Below are 18765 nucleotides of genomic sequence, written 5' to 3' on the forward strand. Positions count from 1 at the left end.
CCTCGAATCATAATCTGTAAAAGTGAATGTGAAGTGGGATGATCTGCGCTTCAGCAACTCCCGAGTGGTTAAATCAAAATAACTACCTGAGACACTGAAATCAACAAGTAACAATTTATTTCTCTAACTAACAGTGAACAGGTTACATCAACTATTAACAGCCCGGATAAAACACCATTCTAATGGAATGCTGTTTAGATAAATACAATTCCCACTTAACAAAAAAATAGAATTTTTAGTCACTCTCAAAATACAACCAGGTTTGTCGCCTTCCGGAATCTTCTGGTCTCTGTCTGGAATCTCTGTCTTGTTTTGGTACCTTTGCTATTCAGATGAGGCTTTGAACTCCAAGCTATCAGCTGTGGCAGAGAGAGAGAGGTTGCTGTCTCTCTTTCTCAAGCTGTGAGCTGTGGCAAAGAGCGGTTGCTGGCTGTGTCTCTCTGAAGCTGAGAGCTATCTCTTATACCCCTGATGACCTATCAACATCCTCACAATAGGATTGGTTCTCAGGTTACCAAAACATTAAATTTAAATCTAATCGGCTGCTGTTCGCTAAGTGCCGAGTTTAAACTGATTGGGCTGCAAAATTCAAAAACAGCCTGTCGTCTTGGCAACATACTGCCTGGCCCCTCGATACAAATATTTCACTCTGTGTACTCCCATGCACTTGCACCTCTTTTTTTTAAACTGTAAGTACTGCAAAAAAATGACCTTTGAAAGGGACCATGCAATTTTACAATTTGATTCTTGTTGCAATCTTTTTTTGTTTTAATTTTACAAACACGAACTTTGCAACAATGACTCACTCGCCAGAGGGAACTGTTTTTCTCTGTCGACTCGATCAAAACCTCTCATTGTTTTGACGAACCTCCAACTCCATCGCCTCTGAACCATCCTCATCCCGAGGGGAACAGTCCTAACTCTCCCAACCTCTCCTCGGAACCGAGGTCCCTCATCCCTGGGAATACCCTGGGACATCTCCTCTGTATCGTCTCTGTCTCGAAGGCTGTGACATTTTTCCTGAACTGTGGGTCCCAGAATTGTCCGCGATGCTCCAGCTAAGGCCACACCAGTGAATTATAAAGTTTTGGTTTGATCTATATTATCTTTTTATATTCCATTTCTCTATTTCTAATCCCAGGTAGTTAGGAAGGCGATGGCCTAGTGGTATTATCGCTAGACTATTAATGCAGCAGACGCTCTGGGGACCCGGGTTCGAATCCCGCCACAGCAGAGAGTGGAATTTGAATTCAATAAAAGAACATCTTTAATTAAGAATCTACTGATGACCATGAAACCGTTGTCGGTTGTTGGGAAAACCCATCTGGTTCACTAATATCCTTTCGGGAAGGAAATCTGCCATCCTTACTCGGTCTGGCCTACATGTGACTCCAGAGCCACAGCAATGTGGTTGACTCTCAACTGCCCTCGGGCAACCAGGGATGGGCAATAAATGCTGGCCAGCCGGCGACACCCATGTCCCAGCGACGTCCATGTCCCACACATGAATAAAAAAAAAGTGACCCAGTCACATTTAAGGATTTGTTTTGATTTAAAGTTTATTTATTCGTCACAAGTCGGCTTACATTAACACTGCAATGAAGTTACTGTGAAAATCCCCTAGTCGCCACAGCGCCTGTTCGGGTACAATGAGGGAGAATTTAGCATGGCCAATGCACCTAACCAGCATGTCTTTTGAACTGTGGGAGGAAACCCACGCAGACACGGGGAGAACATGCAAACTCCACACAGACAGTGACCCAAGCCGGGAATCGAACCCGGGTCCCTGGCGCTGTGAGGCAGCAGTGCTAACCATTGTGCCACTGTGCTGCCCGGTGTCTATGGGCACCAAGATCCCTCAGCTCATCTGCGATTCCTGCCGTGTACCGTTGACTGTCCTTCCTTAGTGGTCTGTCCAAAGTGAGTCACGTCACACTTCTCCATGCTGAATATGACCTTGGCAATGTGGGTGTGTGGAGAAGGGAAATTGGTCCTTTATCCAGATGATTTGACTGGAGGTTGAATCATTCTCAGAACAGGAAGGTTCGCTGCCGATCACTCAGATGTGACTCACTTCGATGTGCTTTGGTATCGGCATGAGGAGCGATTAAGATCAAGTGACGAGTGGGAAATGCGGAGCCACCATCTTGGCGCAAGATCCGGCATTTTTCCTGCATCGGCTCCATCTTTTCAGCACTTTTCTAAATGCCTTTTCTGTCTCGGTACAGTCTGTCTTTTGAAAATATATGTAGCTTCTGGAATGTTCCTGGCACAAAATGGCTGCTACTTTTCCCTACTTCAAGCCAGTGAATTCCGTGAAAGATGTCTGGATGTAGTAGACCGTGGCAATAAATATAATCCTCTATATTCTCTGAGTGATCAAGCTGTAATTTCCCTTCACGTTCCTTCCCCTTTTCCTGCATTCACAAAAGGTCGTGAATGTAGCCCAATCCATCACGCAAACCAGCCTCCCATCCATTGACTCTGTCTACACTTCCTGCTGCCTCGGAAAAGCAGCCAGCGTAATTAAGGACCCCACGCACTCCGGACATTCTCTCTTCCACCTTCTTCCGTCGGGAAAAAGATACAAAAGTCTGAGGTCACGCACCAACCGACTCAAGAACAGCTTCTTCCCTGCTGCCGTCAGACTTTTGAATGGACCGTCCTTTCTTAAGTTGATCTTTCTCTACACCCTAGCTGTCCCTGTAAGACTACATTCTGCACCCTCACCTTTCTTCTCCCCAATGTACTCTATGAACGGTATGCTCAGTGCGTAAGAAACAATAGTTTTCACTGTATACCAATACATATAACAATAATAAATCATATTAAATCAAATTAGGAAGCAGTGGAGAATAGAAGGGGTATAAATGCAGTCTGCTCCTTGTCACTCAGATTGAGCCTGGTTGGTTAAGAGAGGGAAGCCACCCTCCGAGTTACTCAAACTAGATTGCTAACTGATACACCGAGAACAGTTCTAACGGCCCGTGTGATTGTGTTTTCCAACAGGTGGGCCAGATCCATGGCGGGCTGATGGGAGTCATTCAGAGGGCCATGGTCAAGGCTTGTCCTCATATCTGGTTCGAGAGGTCAGAGGTCAAAGACCGCAATCTCGTTGCAAGAAGGTGAGATAAAAATCATGATTTTGAGGTTTTGGTCACTGTGGCATCTTTGCGATACATCTTGCTGGCTGAACGGTGATGGTCAGGGCACCGTTTATGGCACAGGGCTGAATTGCCAGAAATATGGGAGGTTCTCTGCAAAGCTCACTTTCTTCTGAATGCTTCTGGCATCTGCTGGGTTTTCATTGCCTGGACGAGTGTGGCTCCAACAAAATTCAGGAAGCTCAACATGGCGGCGGGGGGGGGGGGGTCATGTTATCTCAGTGCGGGAATGGCCGTGTTTTTGCAAGCTCCACTCATCTTTTAATCCTTTTTTATCCTGATGCCAAAATTACATAATTATATTATAATTATGATAATTTTGGCAAGCATACGCCGTGCTATGTTCCTGGAAAATCCTGGTTACAATTCTGGGCGGCATGGTGGCACAGTGGTTAGCACTGCTGCCTCACACCTCCAGGACCCGGGTTCGATTCCCGGCTTGGGTCACTGTCTGTGCCGAGTCTGCACGCTCTCCCCGTGTCTGCGTGGGTTTCCTCTGCGTGCTCCAATTCCCCCAAACAGTCCAAAGATGGCAGGTTAGGTGGATTGGCCACGCTAAATTGCCCCTTAGTGTCCAACGATGTGCAGGTTAGAGGGATTAGCGGGGTAAATATGCGGGGTTACGGGGATAGGGCCTGGGTGGGATTGTTGTCAGTGCAGGCTCGATGGGCCAAATGGCCTCCTTCTGCACTGTAGGGTTTCTATGATTCTCTGAAATATGGTGACGGGGAGCTGAACAAAGTGGGGAAAACCCTTGTTTGATGAAGGTGCTGGGAGATGGCTGAGTGGGACCTTGTTGGCAATGGTGGTTTAGCTGGTGAGCAGCTCACTCTGACGATGTTCTCGGCAACGAGATGGTGGCTGCCTTTGTGAGGGAAGTTGTGGATGAGTCAGCTCCCTGGCACAAATCATTGGTGCTCATTTTGATGAACTGCAAGATACCCTAAAGAGAATGGATGAAGCAGAGAAGAGAATCTTGCTAGAATACAGGAGCAGGGATGTACTTCAGAGGCTGTATAAGGCTCTGGTCAGACCCCATTTGGAATATTGTGAGCAGTTTTGGGCCCCGTATCTAAGGAAGGATGTGTCGGCCTTGGAAAGGGTCCAGAGGAGGTTCACAAGAATGATCCCTGGAATGAAGATCTTGTCGTATGAGAAACAGTTGAGGACTCTGGGTGTGCTCGTTGGAGTTGAGAAGGATGAGGGGGGATCTTGTTGAAACTTACAGGATACTGCGAGGCCTGGATAGAGTGGGCGTGGAGAGGATGTTTCCACTAGTGGGAGAGATTAGAACTCGAGGGCACAACCTCAGAGTGAAGGGACGCTCCTTTAAAACCGAAATGAGGAGGAATTTCTTCAGCCAGAGAGTGGTGAACCTGTGGAACTCTTTGCCGCAGAAGGCTGTGGAGGCCGGGTCATTGAGTGTCTTTAAGACAGAGATAGATAGGTTCTTGATTGGTAAGGAGATCAAGGGTGACGGGGAGAAGGCAGGAGAATGGGGATGAGAAAAATATCAGCCATGATTGAATGGCAGAGCAGACTCGATGGGCCGAGTGGCTTAATTCTGCTCCTATGTCTTATGGCCAGTTGAGAGGGCAGTTTCCTCAGTGCTGCTCACCATCAGTCCTTGGAAATCTTGCTGCCCAGTATGTGGGCCATCCTGCTTAAATTGGGGACGTGGTGCCGGAGAAGGAGTGTCTGTGCGCCCTGTCTCCCCCTGGGGGTGAATTCCCGACTGAGAACTGGCTGCCATGCTTTCACAGCCTCCATTTGAAGGTTGGGCGTTGCCAGTTTGATGGGACACATTGTATCCAGTTTTCCAGGCTTGGGGTAGGTCAAAGATCTCAATTGTTGCTCTTATGTTGTTTTGACCGCTGTGTTCGTCGAGGAGGGCTGGAGGCGACCGGACTCACTGCCTCTCCGGGGCCTGGGTGTCTATCAGGACTTGCGGCTGACGATGTGGTGCAGAGGCTTCAGCGAAACTCTGGATGGATCCTTGCTGTTGCTGCAGTCCTGGCTTTGTGACCTTCTCAAGCTCCGCGGATGGTTATATTATCCGGCAGTTCATCGTTCATCCTGAGCTTTTATCCCTTGTGATTTATCCACACTCTTTCTGTGAGGCTGCCTGTTATCCTGTACACGAGCGTGTACACCGTCACACCACATTTTGTACCTGTGGCCATATCCTGACTCTTCCCCCCCCCCCTTTCACTGTGTGGAGGTGTTAAGGTGCTGACTTCGATCTTGCTTGGTTCTGACCCCATAAGGGATGTTGCATAGCTCTCTGCCTCTGTTATTCTGTGGGTGAGGGTGTGTGCAACTGTGCCCCACGCTCAGGACTTTAACCTGAGATCCCTCACTCTTTGCAATATCTGTTCATTATCCGTGCGAAAAGGAGTGCCCGACTATAATGAATGATGATTGATCATTGAAACCAGTTGTGTTAGTATTTGCTAGTCTTTTCTATCTGTGTATGTGGAATGAGAATTATTCTAATCGGCAGCACAGTGGTCAGCACTGCTGCCTCACAGCACCAGGGACCCGGGTTCAATTCCGGCCTCGGGTCACTGTCTGTGCAGAGTTTGCATGTTCTCCCCGTGACTGCGTGGGTTTCCTCCGGGTGCTCCGGTTTCCTCCCACAGTCCAAAGATGTGCGGGTTAGGTGGATTGGCCGTGCTAAATTGACCCTAGTGTCAGGGGATTAGCAGGGTGAAAGTGTGGGGTTATGGGGGTAGGGCCTGGGTGGGATTGTTGTCGATACATACTCAATGGGCTGAATGGCCTCCTTCTGCACTGTAGATATTCTATGATTCTATTCTGCAGTGGACTTTGGGGGTTTATTGCAACACGTGAATGGAAAACCTTAAAAAAAGATATTATTAAAAAAAGACACAGCAGCCTGTGTGATTGGTACCCCATCCACCATTTTAAATATCCCTGTATCATCAGCACACAATAACAGCAGTGTGTACCATCTACAAGATGCACTGCAGCAACTCACCAAGGTTCTTTTGACAGCACCTTCGAAAACCCACAATCTCTACCATCTAGAAGGACAAGAGCAGCAGACACATGGGGAACACCCCCACCTGCAAGTTCCCCTCCGAGCCACTCACCATCCTGACTTGGAAATATATCTACCGTTCCTTCATTGTCGCTGGGTCAAAATCCTTGTGGAAATTACATTGTAATTCCAGCTATGGCCAAATATTTAGTTCACTTTGTTCTGCAAGACACAGGATGCTCACTTCAAATAAAGCACTGTGGGGTTGCTGGAACATGTGAAACTATAGTTAAAAGCAGTTAAAAACTGCAGATGCTGATATGGAAAAATTAAGTCACAACAATTGTGGAAATGAAGTTGTGACAAACAACTCTGTCGAGTAATGGAAAATGTTTATTAGTAAACAAGGCCTTCAGTGAGGCCAACGCTTGCGTACTCCGGATAAGCGACTATTCTAAACCTTGTGTTAGTTTCATAAACACTGTTTCCAGCCTTGGCCACAGAATGAAAATAAGAACCTTTCAATAACAAAATTCCAGAGATCAAGATACGGTGAACTATAACTGTTATATTGTCTATGAATCAGGAGGACACCCTTGTGAAATTCACCGTGTTCCCCTTGTTAGCAGGGAATAAAAGCTTAAAAGATTTGAGTGCTCACCGTGCATTGTTTGGTTAATCCTCCACATCCTGGAACTCCCTCCCTAATCGCACTGCGGATGTACCGACACCACATGGACCGCAATGGTTCAAGATGGCAGCTCACCACCACCACCTCAGGGGGCGATTAGGGATGGACAGTAAATGCTGGGCCTCGCCAGCGATTCTCGCTTCCCATAATTGAATTTAAAAAAGCATGGAAGGGTTCTTTAGAAAGGCAGGAGATTTCTACACGAGCAGATGGGTTATTTGACTTGGAAAGGCTAACTGTGCCTTTGTTGATTTTTTTTTTAGGTTGAGTGAGCATGTGAGAGACCAGGCCAAGCTTCCGATTCTGATTTTCCCAGAAGGTAAGTGTGTGGGCATCGAATGGTCTCTCTGCCCTCTGACAGATGGCAGCAGACGCGGTACTGGCATTACTGAAAAGAGAATCTTGGTTAGATAGACACTGAAAGACCCCCGAGGTAAACTGGTAGACCGGATGCCTCAGTTGGTGAGGAGGGTGTGTGACTGAGCTCGAGAGGTCAGGAGGCCCCAAGTCTGATTCCTGTTCAATGTTAAGAACCTTGGGCAGCACTGGGTCCAATTGAGGTACAAAGATCCTGACACAACTTGGAAGCATTGCGAACTGTGAGGAGATCAGTGTAGATAAGGACATGGGCACATTGGTGGAAAGGATGGACAAGTGGCAGATGAAGTTTAATGAGTGAAGTCATTCATTTGGATAGGCAGAGCATGGAGGGACAATATAAACATTGAATACAGGAGTTGGGATGTCTTGTTGAAGTTGTACAAGACATTGGTAAGGCCACACTTGGAATACTGTGTGTAGTTCTGGTCACCCTATTATAGAAAGGATATTATTAAACTAGAAAGAGTACAGAAAAGATTTACTAGGATGCTACCGGGACTTGATGGATTGAGTTATAAGGAGAGGCTGGATAGACTGGAACTTTTTTCCCTGGAGCGTAGAAGGCTGAGGGGTGATCTTATAGAGGTCTATAAAATAATGAGGGGCACAGATCAGCTAGATAGTCAACATCTTTTCCCAAAGGTAGGGAAGTCTAAAACTAGAGGGCATAGGTTTGAGATGAGAGGGGAGAGAGGGAAAGGGTGCAGAGGGGCAATTTGTTCACACAGAGGGCGGCGAGTGTCTGGAACGAGCTGCCAGAGGTAGTAGTAGAGGCAGGTACAGTTTTGTCTTTTAAAAAGCATTTAGACAGTTACATGGGTAAGATGGGTATAGAGGGATATGGGCCAAATGCGGGCAATTGGGACTAGCTTAGTGGTTTAAAAAAACAGGGGTGGCATGGACAAGTTGGGCCGAAGGGCCTGTTTCCATGCTGTAAATCTCTATGACTCTAAAAGAGAGCATAGAGTCCTAACAGAGATGCAGGAGTATAGGGAGCTGGGAGTCTATGTGCGTCAGTCACTGAAGGTGGCAGGACAGAGCACATAGTATTCTAGATTGTATTAATAGGGGCACAAGAACAAGGATAGTATGTTAAACCTGGATCAAACACTGGTCTGGCCTGATAGGGGCATTATGTGCAGTTCTGGGCACCGTACTTTAGGATGGATGTGAAAACATTACAGAGAGAGAGTGCAGAAAAGATTCACAAGAATGGTTCCAGGGTTGAGGAACTTTAGTTACGCAGGCAGATTGGAGAAGTTGTGACTGTTCTCCTTGGGAAAGAGAAAGTTGAGAGAGGTGTTCAAAGACGTAAGGGATCGGGGACAGAGGCGAAAGGGAGAGATTGTTCCATTGCTGGAAGGGTCGAGAAGCAGAGGCCCACAGATTGAAGGTGATTGACAAAAGAGGCAATGTAGACATGAGGAGAAACTTCTTCACAGAGCGAGTAGTTAGGATGTTGAATGTGCTGCCTGAGAGTGCGGTGGAGGCAGGTTAAATGGAAGCCTTCAGAAGGGGAATTGGAGCGTTCAAAGGTGCTGGGAGAAGGCAGGGGGAGTGCTCCTGCGGGGAGACAGCACAGATATGATGGGCCGAATCGCTGCCTTCTCTGCTGTAACTGTCCCGTGATCAGTATCCAGTGTGCGCCCTGCTGGAACGACTCAGTCATCACTGGGTTTGCCTGACGGGAATTTAGCTGTGATGTTACCCACTGCGGAGTAACTTCACTGACACAGGAAGAATGGCAAAGCAAAAGGCTACACGGGGTTTGGGAATATCTGTCTACGTTAAGACGCTACTCCCTGCAGCAAGCCTTTCCCTATCTTGCAGTGAGCTTGGGTGTGAGTTGAACAATATTCACACACATCTGCGCAGTTTCAGATGGAAACCTGACTGATAGAAAGGTGGGATGAGATGTGTCAGCGGCAGGTGAAAGTGCTGGAGCTGCATTCAGTACCTTCTGTACAGGGTTGTACCTTTATTCATGTCTCACTACGAAGTGTGCAGGTACTAAAGGGTACATGTGTGCCAAACCTGTACTGCTGCCTCCCAGCGACAGACTGGAGATGGGCAGTGTCCAGATGGCATACCATGTTGTTGCTGCCTCAGTTCTAACAGGCAATTGGTAAGAACCCTTCGGAGTATTGACAGGCAGAGGGATCTGGGCGTACGTGTCCACCAATCACTGAAAGTGGCAATGCAAGTGGAGAAGGCATACGGCATGCTCGCCTTCATCAGTCAGGGCATTGAGTATAAAAGTTGGCAGGTCATGTTACAGCTGTGCAGAACCTTAGTTAGGCCTCATTTAGAATATAGTGTTCAATTCTGGACGCCACACTCCCAGAAGGATGTGGAGGCTTTGGAGAGGGTACAGAAGAGATTTACCAGGATGTTGCCTGGTATGGAGTGTATTAGCTACGAGGAGAGGTTGGAGAAACTCGGTTTGTTCTCACTGGAACGACAGAGGTTGCGGAGTGACCTGATAGAGGTTTACAAGATTATGATTGGCATGGACAGAGTGGATAGTCAGATGTTCTTTCCTAGGGTAGAAAAGTCAAGTACTCGGGGACATAGGTTTAAGGTGCGTGGGGAAAAGTTTAGAGGAGATGTGCGAGGTAAGTTTTTTTACACAGAGGGTGGTGAATGTCTGGAACGCGCTGCCCGGGGAGGGGGTGGGAGCCGGTACAATAGCGGCATTTAAGGGGAAACTAGACGAATACATGAATAGGATGGGAATGGAAGGATACGGACTCTAAGTGCACACGGTTTTAGTTCAGGCAGGCACCATGAACGGCACAGGCTTGGAGGGCCGAAGGACCTGTTCCTGTGCTGCACTGTTCTTTGTTCTAGGACAGATCCCAGCTGCCACGTCTCGAGGTTAATGGACATTCCATTGTCCGCCCCTTGCCCGCTCCGATTCCGTGGATAAAATCCTGGTGACTCTATAGATATAATCTGTGTGATCAGCACTAACTGCGGAAGTGAACTCCACAGCCTCTCAAGTCTCTTTGCAACAAAGTCTCTTCCTCTTTTCTACATCCTCTTGTGTTTCCTTTTATACCCATTGGAACCGATTTGTACCCCTGCTTCCAAGCAGAGAACAGCCTTGAGTTTCCAGTGCTGAAGCAGACCATTTTGGGCAAAGACGTGGCCTTATCTCTGGCTTTTATTTACACATCTGCACAAGACTTCATTATTCTCATTTTGTTCTGCGAATAATCCACACCCTTTCCTGCTCTTGCTTCCTTTTTTCCCCACTTCTTTCCTAACCTGTTAGTATTCCCTTTTGTCTGCCCGACGTACAGATCAGGAGAATGGATGTGAGGCTGCAAGATTATCGCTGTGGGGGATTGTACTGTACTTGAACCAGCTTCCTTCGGACCAACTTGTCCATGCTGCCCAGTTTTAACCACTAAGCTAGTCCCAATGGCCTGCATTTGGCCCATATCCCTCTATATCCATCTTATCCATCTAAATGCTTTTTAAAAGACAAAATTGTACCCGCCTCTACTACTGCCTCTGGCAGCTTGTTCCAGACACTCACCATCCTCTGTGTGAAAAAACTGCCCCTCTGGACCCTTTTGTATCTCTCCCCTCTCACCTTAAACCTATGCCCTCTTGTTTTAGACTCCCCTACCTTTGGGAAAAGATATTGACTATCTAGCTGATCTATGCCCCTCATTATTTTATAGACCTCTATAAGATCACCCCTCAGCCCTCTACGCTCCAGAGAAAAAAGTCCCAGTCTATCCAGCCTCTCCTTATAACTCAAACCATCAACTCCCGGTAACATCCTAGTAAATCTTTTCTGCACTCTTTCCAGTTTAAAAATATCCTTTCTGGGCGACCAGAACTGTACACAGTATTCCAAGTGTGAATAAATTCACCTGATGAAGGAGCAGTGCTCCAAAAGCTCGCGATTCCAAATAAACCTGTTGGACTGTAACCTGGTGTTGTGGGACGAGTACAGTGTTAGAGATTTGTTTTCCAAGGGAGCGAGGGAGTGTGGTGGTGAATCATTATCACCCTCTCCATGAGCAGATACAAATTGGTTTTTACTTCCCCCTCTTTATCAAGCTTTCCCGATTTCTAATGCAATGTTTGGACCCTCCGTTCAGATGGAGCTTGCTTAGAGAACATGGAGCTTTGAGCAGATGTTCCCGTCATAAGTGAAGCAGCAAGAAACCTTCACTGGGCAACATCCCATTCAGGTAAAAAGTAATGAGGGGCAGAGGCGATTGTTTCGCTCATCTGGTGCCTGTCTGTCTCCGTCTCTACAGGAACCTGTATCAATAATACCTCCGTCATGATGTTTAAGAAGGGAAGCTTTGAAATTGGAGCCACTGTCTATCCAGTCGCCATCAAGGTAAGACTAATTCCAACAGACTTATCTGGATAGACGCACGAACAAACGGGGTATAGAGGGATACAGGTCTAGATAGGACAACATGATCGGTGCAGGCTTGGAGGGCCGAAGGGCCTGTTCATGTGCTGTACTGTTCTTTGTTCTATGTAACTAGGTGTACCACACGATGAGTGACACTATAGTTAAGATCTGGAGTAATTCTTGATTATTAAGTCACTTTGATTTGATTTATTATTGTCACATGTATTAACATACAGTGAAAAGTATTGTTTCTTGCACGCTATACAAAGCATACCGTTCATAGAGAAGGAAAGGAGAGTGTGCAGAATGTAGTGTTACCGTCACAGCTCGGGTGCAGAGAAAGATCAACTTAATGCAAGGTAGATCCATTCAAAAGTCTGACAGCAGCAAAGATGAAGCTGGTCTTGAGTTGGTTGGTACGTGACCTCAGACTTTTGTATCTTCCTCCCGAAGGAAGAAAGTGGTAGAGAGAATGTCCGGGGTTGCATGGAGTCCTTAATTATGCTGGATGTTTTTCCGAGGCAGCGGGAAGTGTAGACAGTCAATGGATGGGAGGCTGGTTTGTGTAATGGACTAGGCTACGTTCACGACCTTTTGTAGTTCCTTGTGGTCTTGGGCAGAGCGGGAGCCATACCAAGCAGTGATGCAACCAGAAAGAATGCTTTCTATGGTGCACCTGTAAACGTTGGTGAGAGTCGTAGCAGACATGCTACTTGGGTATCCTTTGGGCTTTGGACAACTTCTGATCTAGACTGTTTGGCATCTTTAACCTTGTCAGAGTGCACACAATTTTCAGGAGTGCATTGTTGCCCCACCCCTCGTCCAATCTACACCATTTCTGTTTCAGATTGGAATTCATAATTCCCTGAAATTGGGAGTGCAGGTGGGTACAATGCTTGTCATGGACCAGGTGGATGCAAGCTGTGAGGGCATCTCAACTTGAAACAATTCATGTCGTGTTTTGTCTTTGGAATGGTGTGAGGAGTCACTTGAAACCTCCCCCCCCAGTGAGAATAATCAGCCCAGACATTGTGTAGGAATTACGACTACTATTTACTAAAATTAAAAGACAAATACAGATGAACAGGACTATAACTAGACAATTAAGGATATGAATCACTAAACACACACAGGTTATGTAGAAATTACCCCTTGTTCCAAAATGTACAATTCCCAAACAACATCCAATTTAAATAGATCTATAAGTCTATGGGGTGTTGCGGTGGCACAGTGGTTAGCACTGCTACCTCACAGCGCCAGGGACCCGGGTTCGATTCCTGGCTTGGGGTCACTGTCTGTGCGGAGTTTGCACATTCTCCCCGTGTCTGCGTGGGTTTCCTCCGGGTGCTCCCGTTTCCTCCCACTGTCCGAAAGATGTGCGGGTTAGGGGGATTGGTCATGCTAAATTGCCCCTTAGTATCAGGAGGACTAGCTAGGGTAAATGCACAGGGTTAGGGGGATAGGGCCTGGGTGGGATTGTGGTCGGCCGAATGGCCACCTTCTGTACTGTAGGGATTCTATGAAGTCAGATCCAGCTTATAGTTACCACACAATACAGGGCTGATGATCATGCCTGGGAAATGTCTTTTCCTGGTCTGGTGAAGATATTTCAAAGGCCTTTATGAAGGTTTCTCTGCTACTTTGGTTCTAAAGATTAGATGCAGGCCTCACCTCCTGGCTGGGAATTGCGGATTGGCCTCTTGGGTTGTTAGGTGCTAAATTAGCCTGCCTGCTTCTGAGGGTGCTGGCAGACACGGGGAGAATGTGCAGACTCCGCACAGACAGTGACCCGAGACCGGGATCGAACCCGGGTCCCTGGCGCTATGAGGCAGCAGTGCTAACCACTGGGCCACTGCGCCGCCCTGAATATAGAGATTAGCGAACAGAAAACCATGACAGAAAAACCCAGAATCACTGAAAACAACCCCACTTCTGAAATCTCCGTAGAGTCATAGAGGTTTACAGCATGGAAACAGGCCCTTCGGCCCAACTTGTCCATGCCGCCCTTTTTTTTAACCCCTAAGCTAGTCCCAGTTGCCTGCGTTTGGCCCATATTGCTCGAGACCCATCTTACCCATGTAACTATCTAAATGCTTTTTAAAAGACAAAATTGTACCCGCTTCTACTACTGCCTCTGGCAGCTCGTTCCAGTCACTCGCCGCCCTCTGTGTGAAAAAATTGCCCCTCTGGACACTTTTGTATCTCTCCCCTCTCACCTTAAACCTATGCCCTCTAGTTTTAGACTCCCCTACCTTTGGGGAAGGATGTTGACTATCTCGCTGATCTATGTCCCTCCGGAATTAAACTGTAACTGGTTATGAAATATTCGGTGTGTATTAAATGTATTTAATCTTATTCATGGGGTCACGGTGAGTGAAGAAGCCCGGTTTCAATCCTGCGGCCCACTGGGAAGGAGGGTCACTGCCGCAGCTCCCTCACTAGCCTAGGTTGTCTGTCAGTGCTCTAACAGACAAGGTGAGATTTGTGTACTTGTTTATTGCACCCATGAGATGGCAATATTCTTCCAGTAAATCTCCCTCACCAAACGGGACCCACTGCGTTAACGTCTCTGCACCTTTGGGCCTGTGGTGTAGGCCGACTCTTGCTTTGGTTTTATTTTAAGGTGACTATCATACGTTTCGCTCTGGCGCATTGGGCTGCAGCTATAGAGGATGAGCTGTTTAAAGTGCTGGTGCCCAGACTCTGACCCTGTCACTCTGACCCTGTCACTCTGACCCTGTCACTCTGACCCTGTCACTCTGACCCTGTCACTCTGACCCTGTCACTCTGACCCTGTCACTCTGACCCTGTCACTCTGACCCTGTCACTCTGACCCTGTCACTCTGACCCTGTCACTCTGACCCTGTCACTCTGACCCTGTCACTCTGACCCTGTCACTCTGACCCTGTCACTCTGACCCTGTCACTGTCACTCTGACCCTGTCCCTGTCACTCTGACCCTATCACTCTGACCCTGTGTTGTCAGCACTGTCAGCGATCCTTGGATACCAGCAACCTTAGACACACTCAGTCCACTCTTAATACAAACAACACTGGACACCATGCATCCGATGCAAGGTCTTTAATTACTTGTGCACAAGGAGAACTCCCTCTCCCTCCATCGCAATGGCTGGAGTGGTTCTAACGTTACAGAGAAACAACTTAGTTATAGTCAATTACAGCAAATCAGGAACAAGAGATATTTCACATCTTTCATTGCCAATTAAATCCTGGCTTTTCGCTCTTTCTCATTCCATGAAAAATTGACTTCTGCTCATCCTTCATTTGCATAGCAGATCCCCATATCTCGCCTTTGGTATTTGTTATGGCAAAAATCTGGTCTTGTTCACTCAGATCAAAAAGCAGAAGGTTTTGAGGCCTCAGCAAGAGTAGATTAGTCTAAAGCAGACAGCCTCCCTTGAAGGTCTGCAACTGATAACATTCTCACAAGCTGTTACAGAGAAGGCATGATTTTTTTTTTAAAAATCTGAACATTTTAACTTTCACAGTATGATCCTCGCTTCGGAGAAGCCTTCTGGAACAGCAGCAAGTACGGAATGGTGAACTACCTGCTGAGGATGATGACAAGCTGGGCTATAGTCTGCAGCGTCTGGTATCTACCGCCAATGACACGAGAGGTAAGCTCTGGCTTTGTGACGCGGGGGGGTGGTGGAGGAAGGAGACACGGGCTGGGCTGGGGAGTAAAGTATGGTGGCTCACTCTTCAGCCCACTCTGGTAGGTTCAGGATTATCACATGGAGATCAGGAGACCATTCTTCATCCGTGAATGCCAGCGGGCATTGTCGCATCCTTTTGTTATCCATTCGCGGGACATGGGCGTCGCTGGCTGGGCCCAGCATTTATTGCCCATCCCTAGTTGCCCCTTGAGAAGGTGGTGGTAAGCCGCCATCTTGAATCGCCGCAGCCCACGTGCTGTGGGTTGGCCCACAATGCCGTTAGGGAGGGAATTCTAGAATTTTGACCCAGCGACAGTGAAGGAAACGGCCGATATATTTCCAATTCAGGATGGTGAGTGGCTCGGAGGGGAACTTGCAGGTGGTGGTGTTCCCCATGTATCTGCTGCCCTTGTCCTTCTAGATGGAAGAGGTCGTGGGTTTGGAAGGTGCTGTCTAAGGATGAGTTGCTGCACTGCATCTTGTAGATGGTACACACTGCTGCTACTGAGCGTCGGTGGTGGAGGGAGTGAGTGTTTGTGGATGGGGTGCCAATCAAGCGGGGCTGCTTTGTCCTGGATGGTGTCGAGCTTCTTGAGTGTTGTTGGAGCCGCACCCATCCAGGCAAGTGGGGAGTATTCCATCACACTCCTGACCTTGCTTTGTAGATGGCGGACAGGCTTTGGGGAGTCAGGAAGTGAGCCTCTCTTCATCACGTTCCAGCATCTCAGTCTCCCCGTGCTTTCCCATCATTAACCTGGATTTGGCACTGAATGCAACTGGCCTCTGAGCCTGACTGTCGATATGGGGAACAAGGGGATAATCAAGAGTCAGAGCTCAGTGCGGGCGAGTGGGCCGAGGAACTTCACATTCAGGGCTACGGGCCGAGTGCTGGTAAACGGATCTAGGTGGGAAGTCAGGTGTTTCTCGCGCATCGGTGCAGACTCGATGGGCTGAAGGGCCTCCTCTCCACTATATGATTGTATAACCAGCTAGAGAGTGCTGTTGTTTATATGTGGCGTCTCCTGCTGCTATGGCAGAGAGTAGACTTTAATGTGACAGTAAAGACTTTGCTTCGCCCTGCACAGCTTCACTGATTTGAGATGTTATTTGAGATTTGTACGCCGCACGTGATGTCTTTTAACACCTGAGGAAGCGCCTCACAGCTAATGAAGTACTCGCAGAGTGTAGTCACTGCTTAATGTAGGAAACTCGCGGCCAGTTTGCACACAGCAAGATCCCATACATGCTGACAGATGCGACAACAGTTTGATTTGATTTATTAGTCTCACATGTATTAGTATACAGTGAAAAGTATTGTTTCTTGCGTGCTATACAGACAAAGCATACCGTTCATAGAGAAGGAAAGGAGAGGGTGCAGAATGTAGTGTTACAGTCATAGCTAGGGTGCAGAGAAAGATCAACTTAATGCGAGGTAGGTCCATTCAAAAGTCTGACGGCAGCAGGGAAGAAGCTGTTCTTGAGTCAGTTGGTACGTGACCTCAGACTTTTGTATCTTTTTCCCAATGGACAAAGATGGAAGAGAGAATGTCCGGAGTGCGTGGAGTCCTTAATTATGTTGGCTGCTTTGCCGAGGCAGCGGGAAGTGTAGACAGAGTCAATGGATGGGAGGCCAGTTTGCGTGATGGACTGGGCTTCATTCACGACCCTTTGTAGTTCCTTGCGGTCTTGGGCAGAGCAGGAGCCATACCAAGCTGTGATACAACCAGAAAGAATGCTTTCTATGGTGCATCTGTAAAAATTGGCGAGAGTTGTAGCTGACATGCCAAATTTCCTTAGTCTTCTGAGAAAGTAGAGGCATTGGTGGGCTTTCTTAACTATAGCTTCAGTGTGGAGGGACCAGGACAGATCGTTGGTGATCTGGGCACCTAGAAACCTGAAGCTTTTGACCATTTCCACTTTACCCTCATTGATGTCGACAGGGGCATGTCCTCCACTGCGCTTCCTGAAGTCGATGACGATCTCCTTCATTTTACCGACATTGAGGGAGAGATTACTGTCGTCGCCACCAGTTCACCAGATTTCTTGTAGCTGTAAAGGAAGGGGGGGGGGGACCAGGATGTTGAATTTGATGATCAGCCATGATCAAAATGAACAGTTGTACAATAAGTGAGTGACAGCACTGAGTGAAGCGCTCTCTCTTTGTGTCTACAGGAAGATGAAGACGCAGTGCAGTTTGCGAACCGTGTGAAAGCTGCAATTGCCCGGCAAGGCGGCCTTGTGGATTTACTGTGGTAAGTATGCTGCTCCCAGTCTGTGATCACCCCACACAGACTGCGGCTGGCCTTGTTACGTTCCCCCCCCTCGGAGAGACCCCCGCCTCTGACGCGTCTCTAACTGAATTCATGAAATCGGTCTCTCCAAAGGGAATCCTGTTCCAAGTGTGCGTGACGTCGATATTTCAGAGGCTGTGGAAGAAAGTGGCTCAGAGGCCGGCAGCTCCCCGCTGGTTAACATTCCCTTCCCGACCCCGATAACGGGTACCTTTTAGCAGCCTTGTTCCGGAGGTCTGCCATTGAAAGGAGGACGATGATGGGCATTGACTGCCAGAGTATTCTCAGACAAGTGAAATGCACTGGGCTTTGATGGGGTTATAAAGCGGAGTCGGATCCCACGTCTCTGAAAACTAACTCTGAAACATCCAAGGAGGAATACCTCACCCTGTAATCCGTAAAAGGTGTGTGTGAAGTGGTGTGACCTGCTCTTCAGTGACTCCTAGTGGTTAAATACAAAATAACTCCCTCACTCTCTCTAAAATCAACACGTAACAAATTATTTAGCTAACAGTGAACAAATTAACTAACTATTAACAAACCGAATAAATCCCTTCGAACTATTAACTATTCCCGAATAAAACAAGATTCCAATGGTGTGCTGTTCAAATAAATACAAATCTCACTCATTAACAAGATAGAATTTAGTCACTCTCGAAATTACAACCAGGTTTTGTGTCTTCCGGAATATTCTGGGCCTTCTCTGTTGATTCTTCTGTCTGGAACTTCCTTCTTCTTTGGTATCTTTTCTATCTAGATGGTGCTTTCTCTAAGACGTAGATGAAGCTATGAGAGCCAGCGATTCTCTCTCTCTCACAGTTAACTGCTGAGAGCTGTTAGCTCTGGCAGGTGGCAGTTGCTGTCCCCTCTTTCTCCCACCGCCCCCTTCTTTCATACCTGTGATGACTTATCAATATTTCCCACAATCGGATTGGTCCTAGGGGGTCAAAACCCTAATTTAAATTTAATAGGTTCTTGGTATCTAAGTGCCTGATTCAAACCGATTGGCTAAATTCAGAAGTGCTGTGTGGATAAGGAAGAAGTGGTTTTCCGTGTCAATCCCAGCAGAGGCCGGACTCCTCGCCTTCGGTACAGGACGGAACATTCCTCTGCCGCTGGCTTCAGGAAAAGTGCTGGCTCACTGCAAGGAGCCTCCAAGCTGGAGCTGGGA

The 18765-nt window shown here is 47.5% G+C and overlaps 1 protein-coding gene across 1 annotated transcript in view; it reads left to right on the forward strand.

Moving 5' to 3' along the window:
* gpat4 (glycerol-3-phosphate acyltransferase 4) overlaps positions 1 to 18765 on the forward strand; it is a 65139-nt gene that overhangs the window by 43790 nt on the left and 2584 nt on the right. The window contains exons 6-10 of the mRNA XM_078238487.1: positions 2971 to 3125; positions 7123 to 7178; positions 11521 to 11606; positions 15136 to 15264; positions 17476 to 17555. Of these exons, the coding sequence (XP_078094613.1) occupies positions 2971 to 3125; positions 7123 to 7178; positions 11521 to 11606; positions 15136 to 15264; positions 17476 to 17555 (506 nt within the window). The remainder of the gene's footprint in view (positions 1 to 2970; positions 3126 to 7122; positions 7179 to 11520; positions 11607 to 15135; positions 15265 to 17475; positions 17556 to 18765) is intronic.

This window comes from Mustelus asterias, chromosome 22, assembly GCF_964213995.1.
Source record: "Mustelus asterias chromosome 22, sMusAst1.hap1.1, whole genome shotgun sequence".
Lineage (NCBI taxonomy): Eukaryota > Metazoa > Chordata > Chondrichthyes > Carcharhiniformes > Triakidae > Mustelus > Mustelus asterias.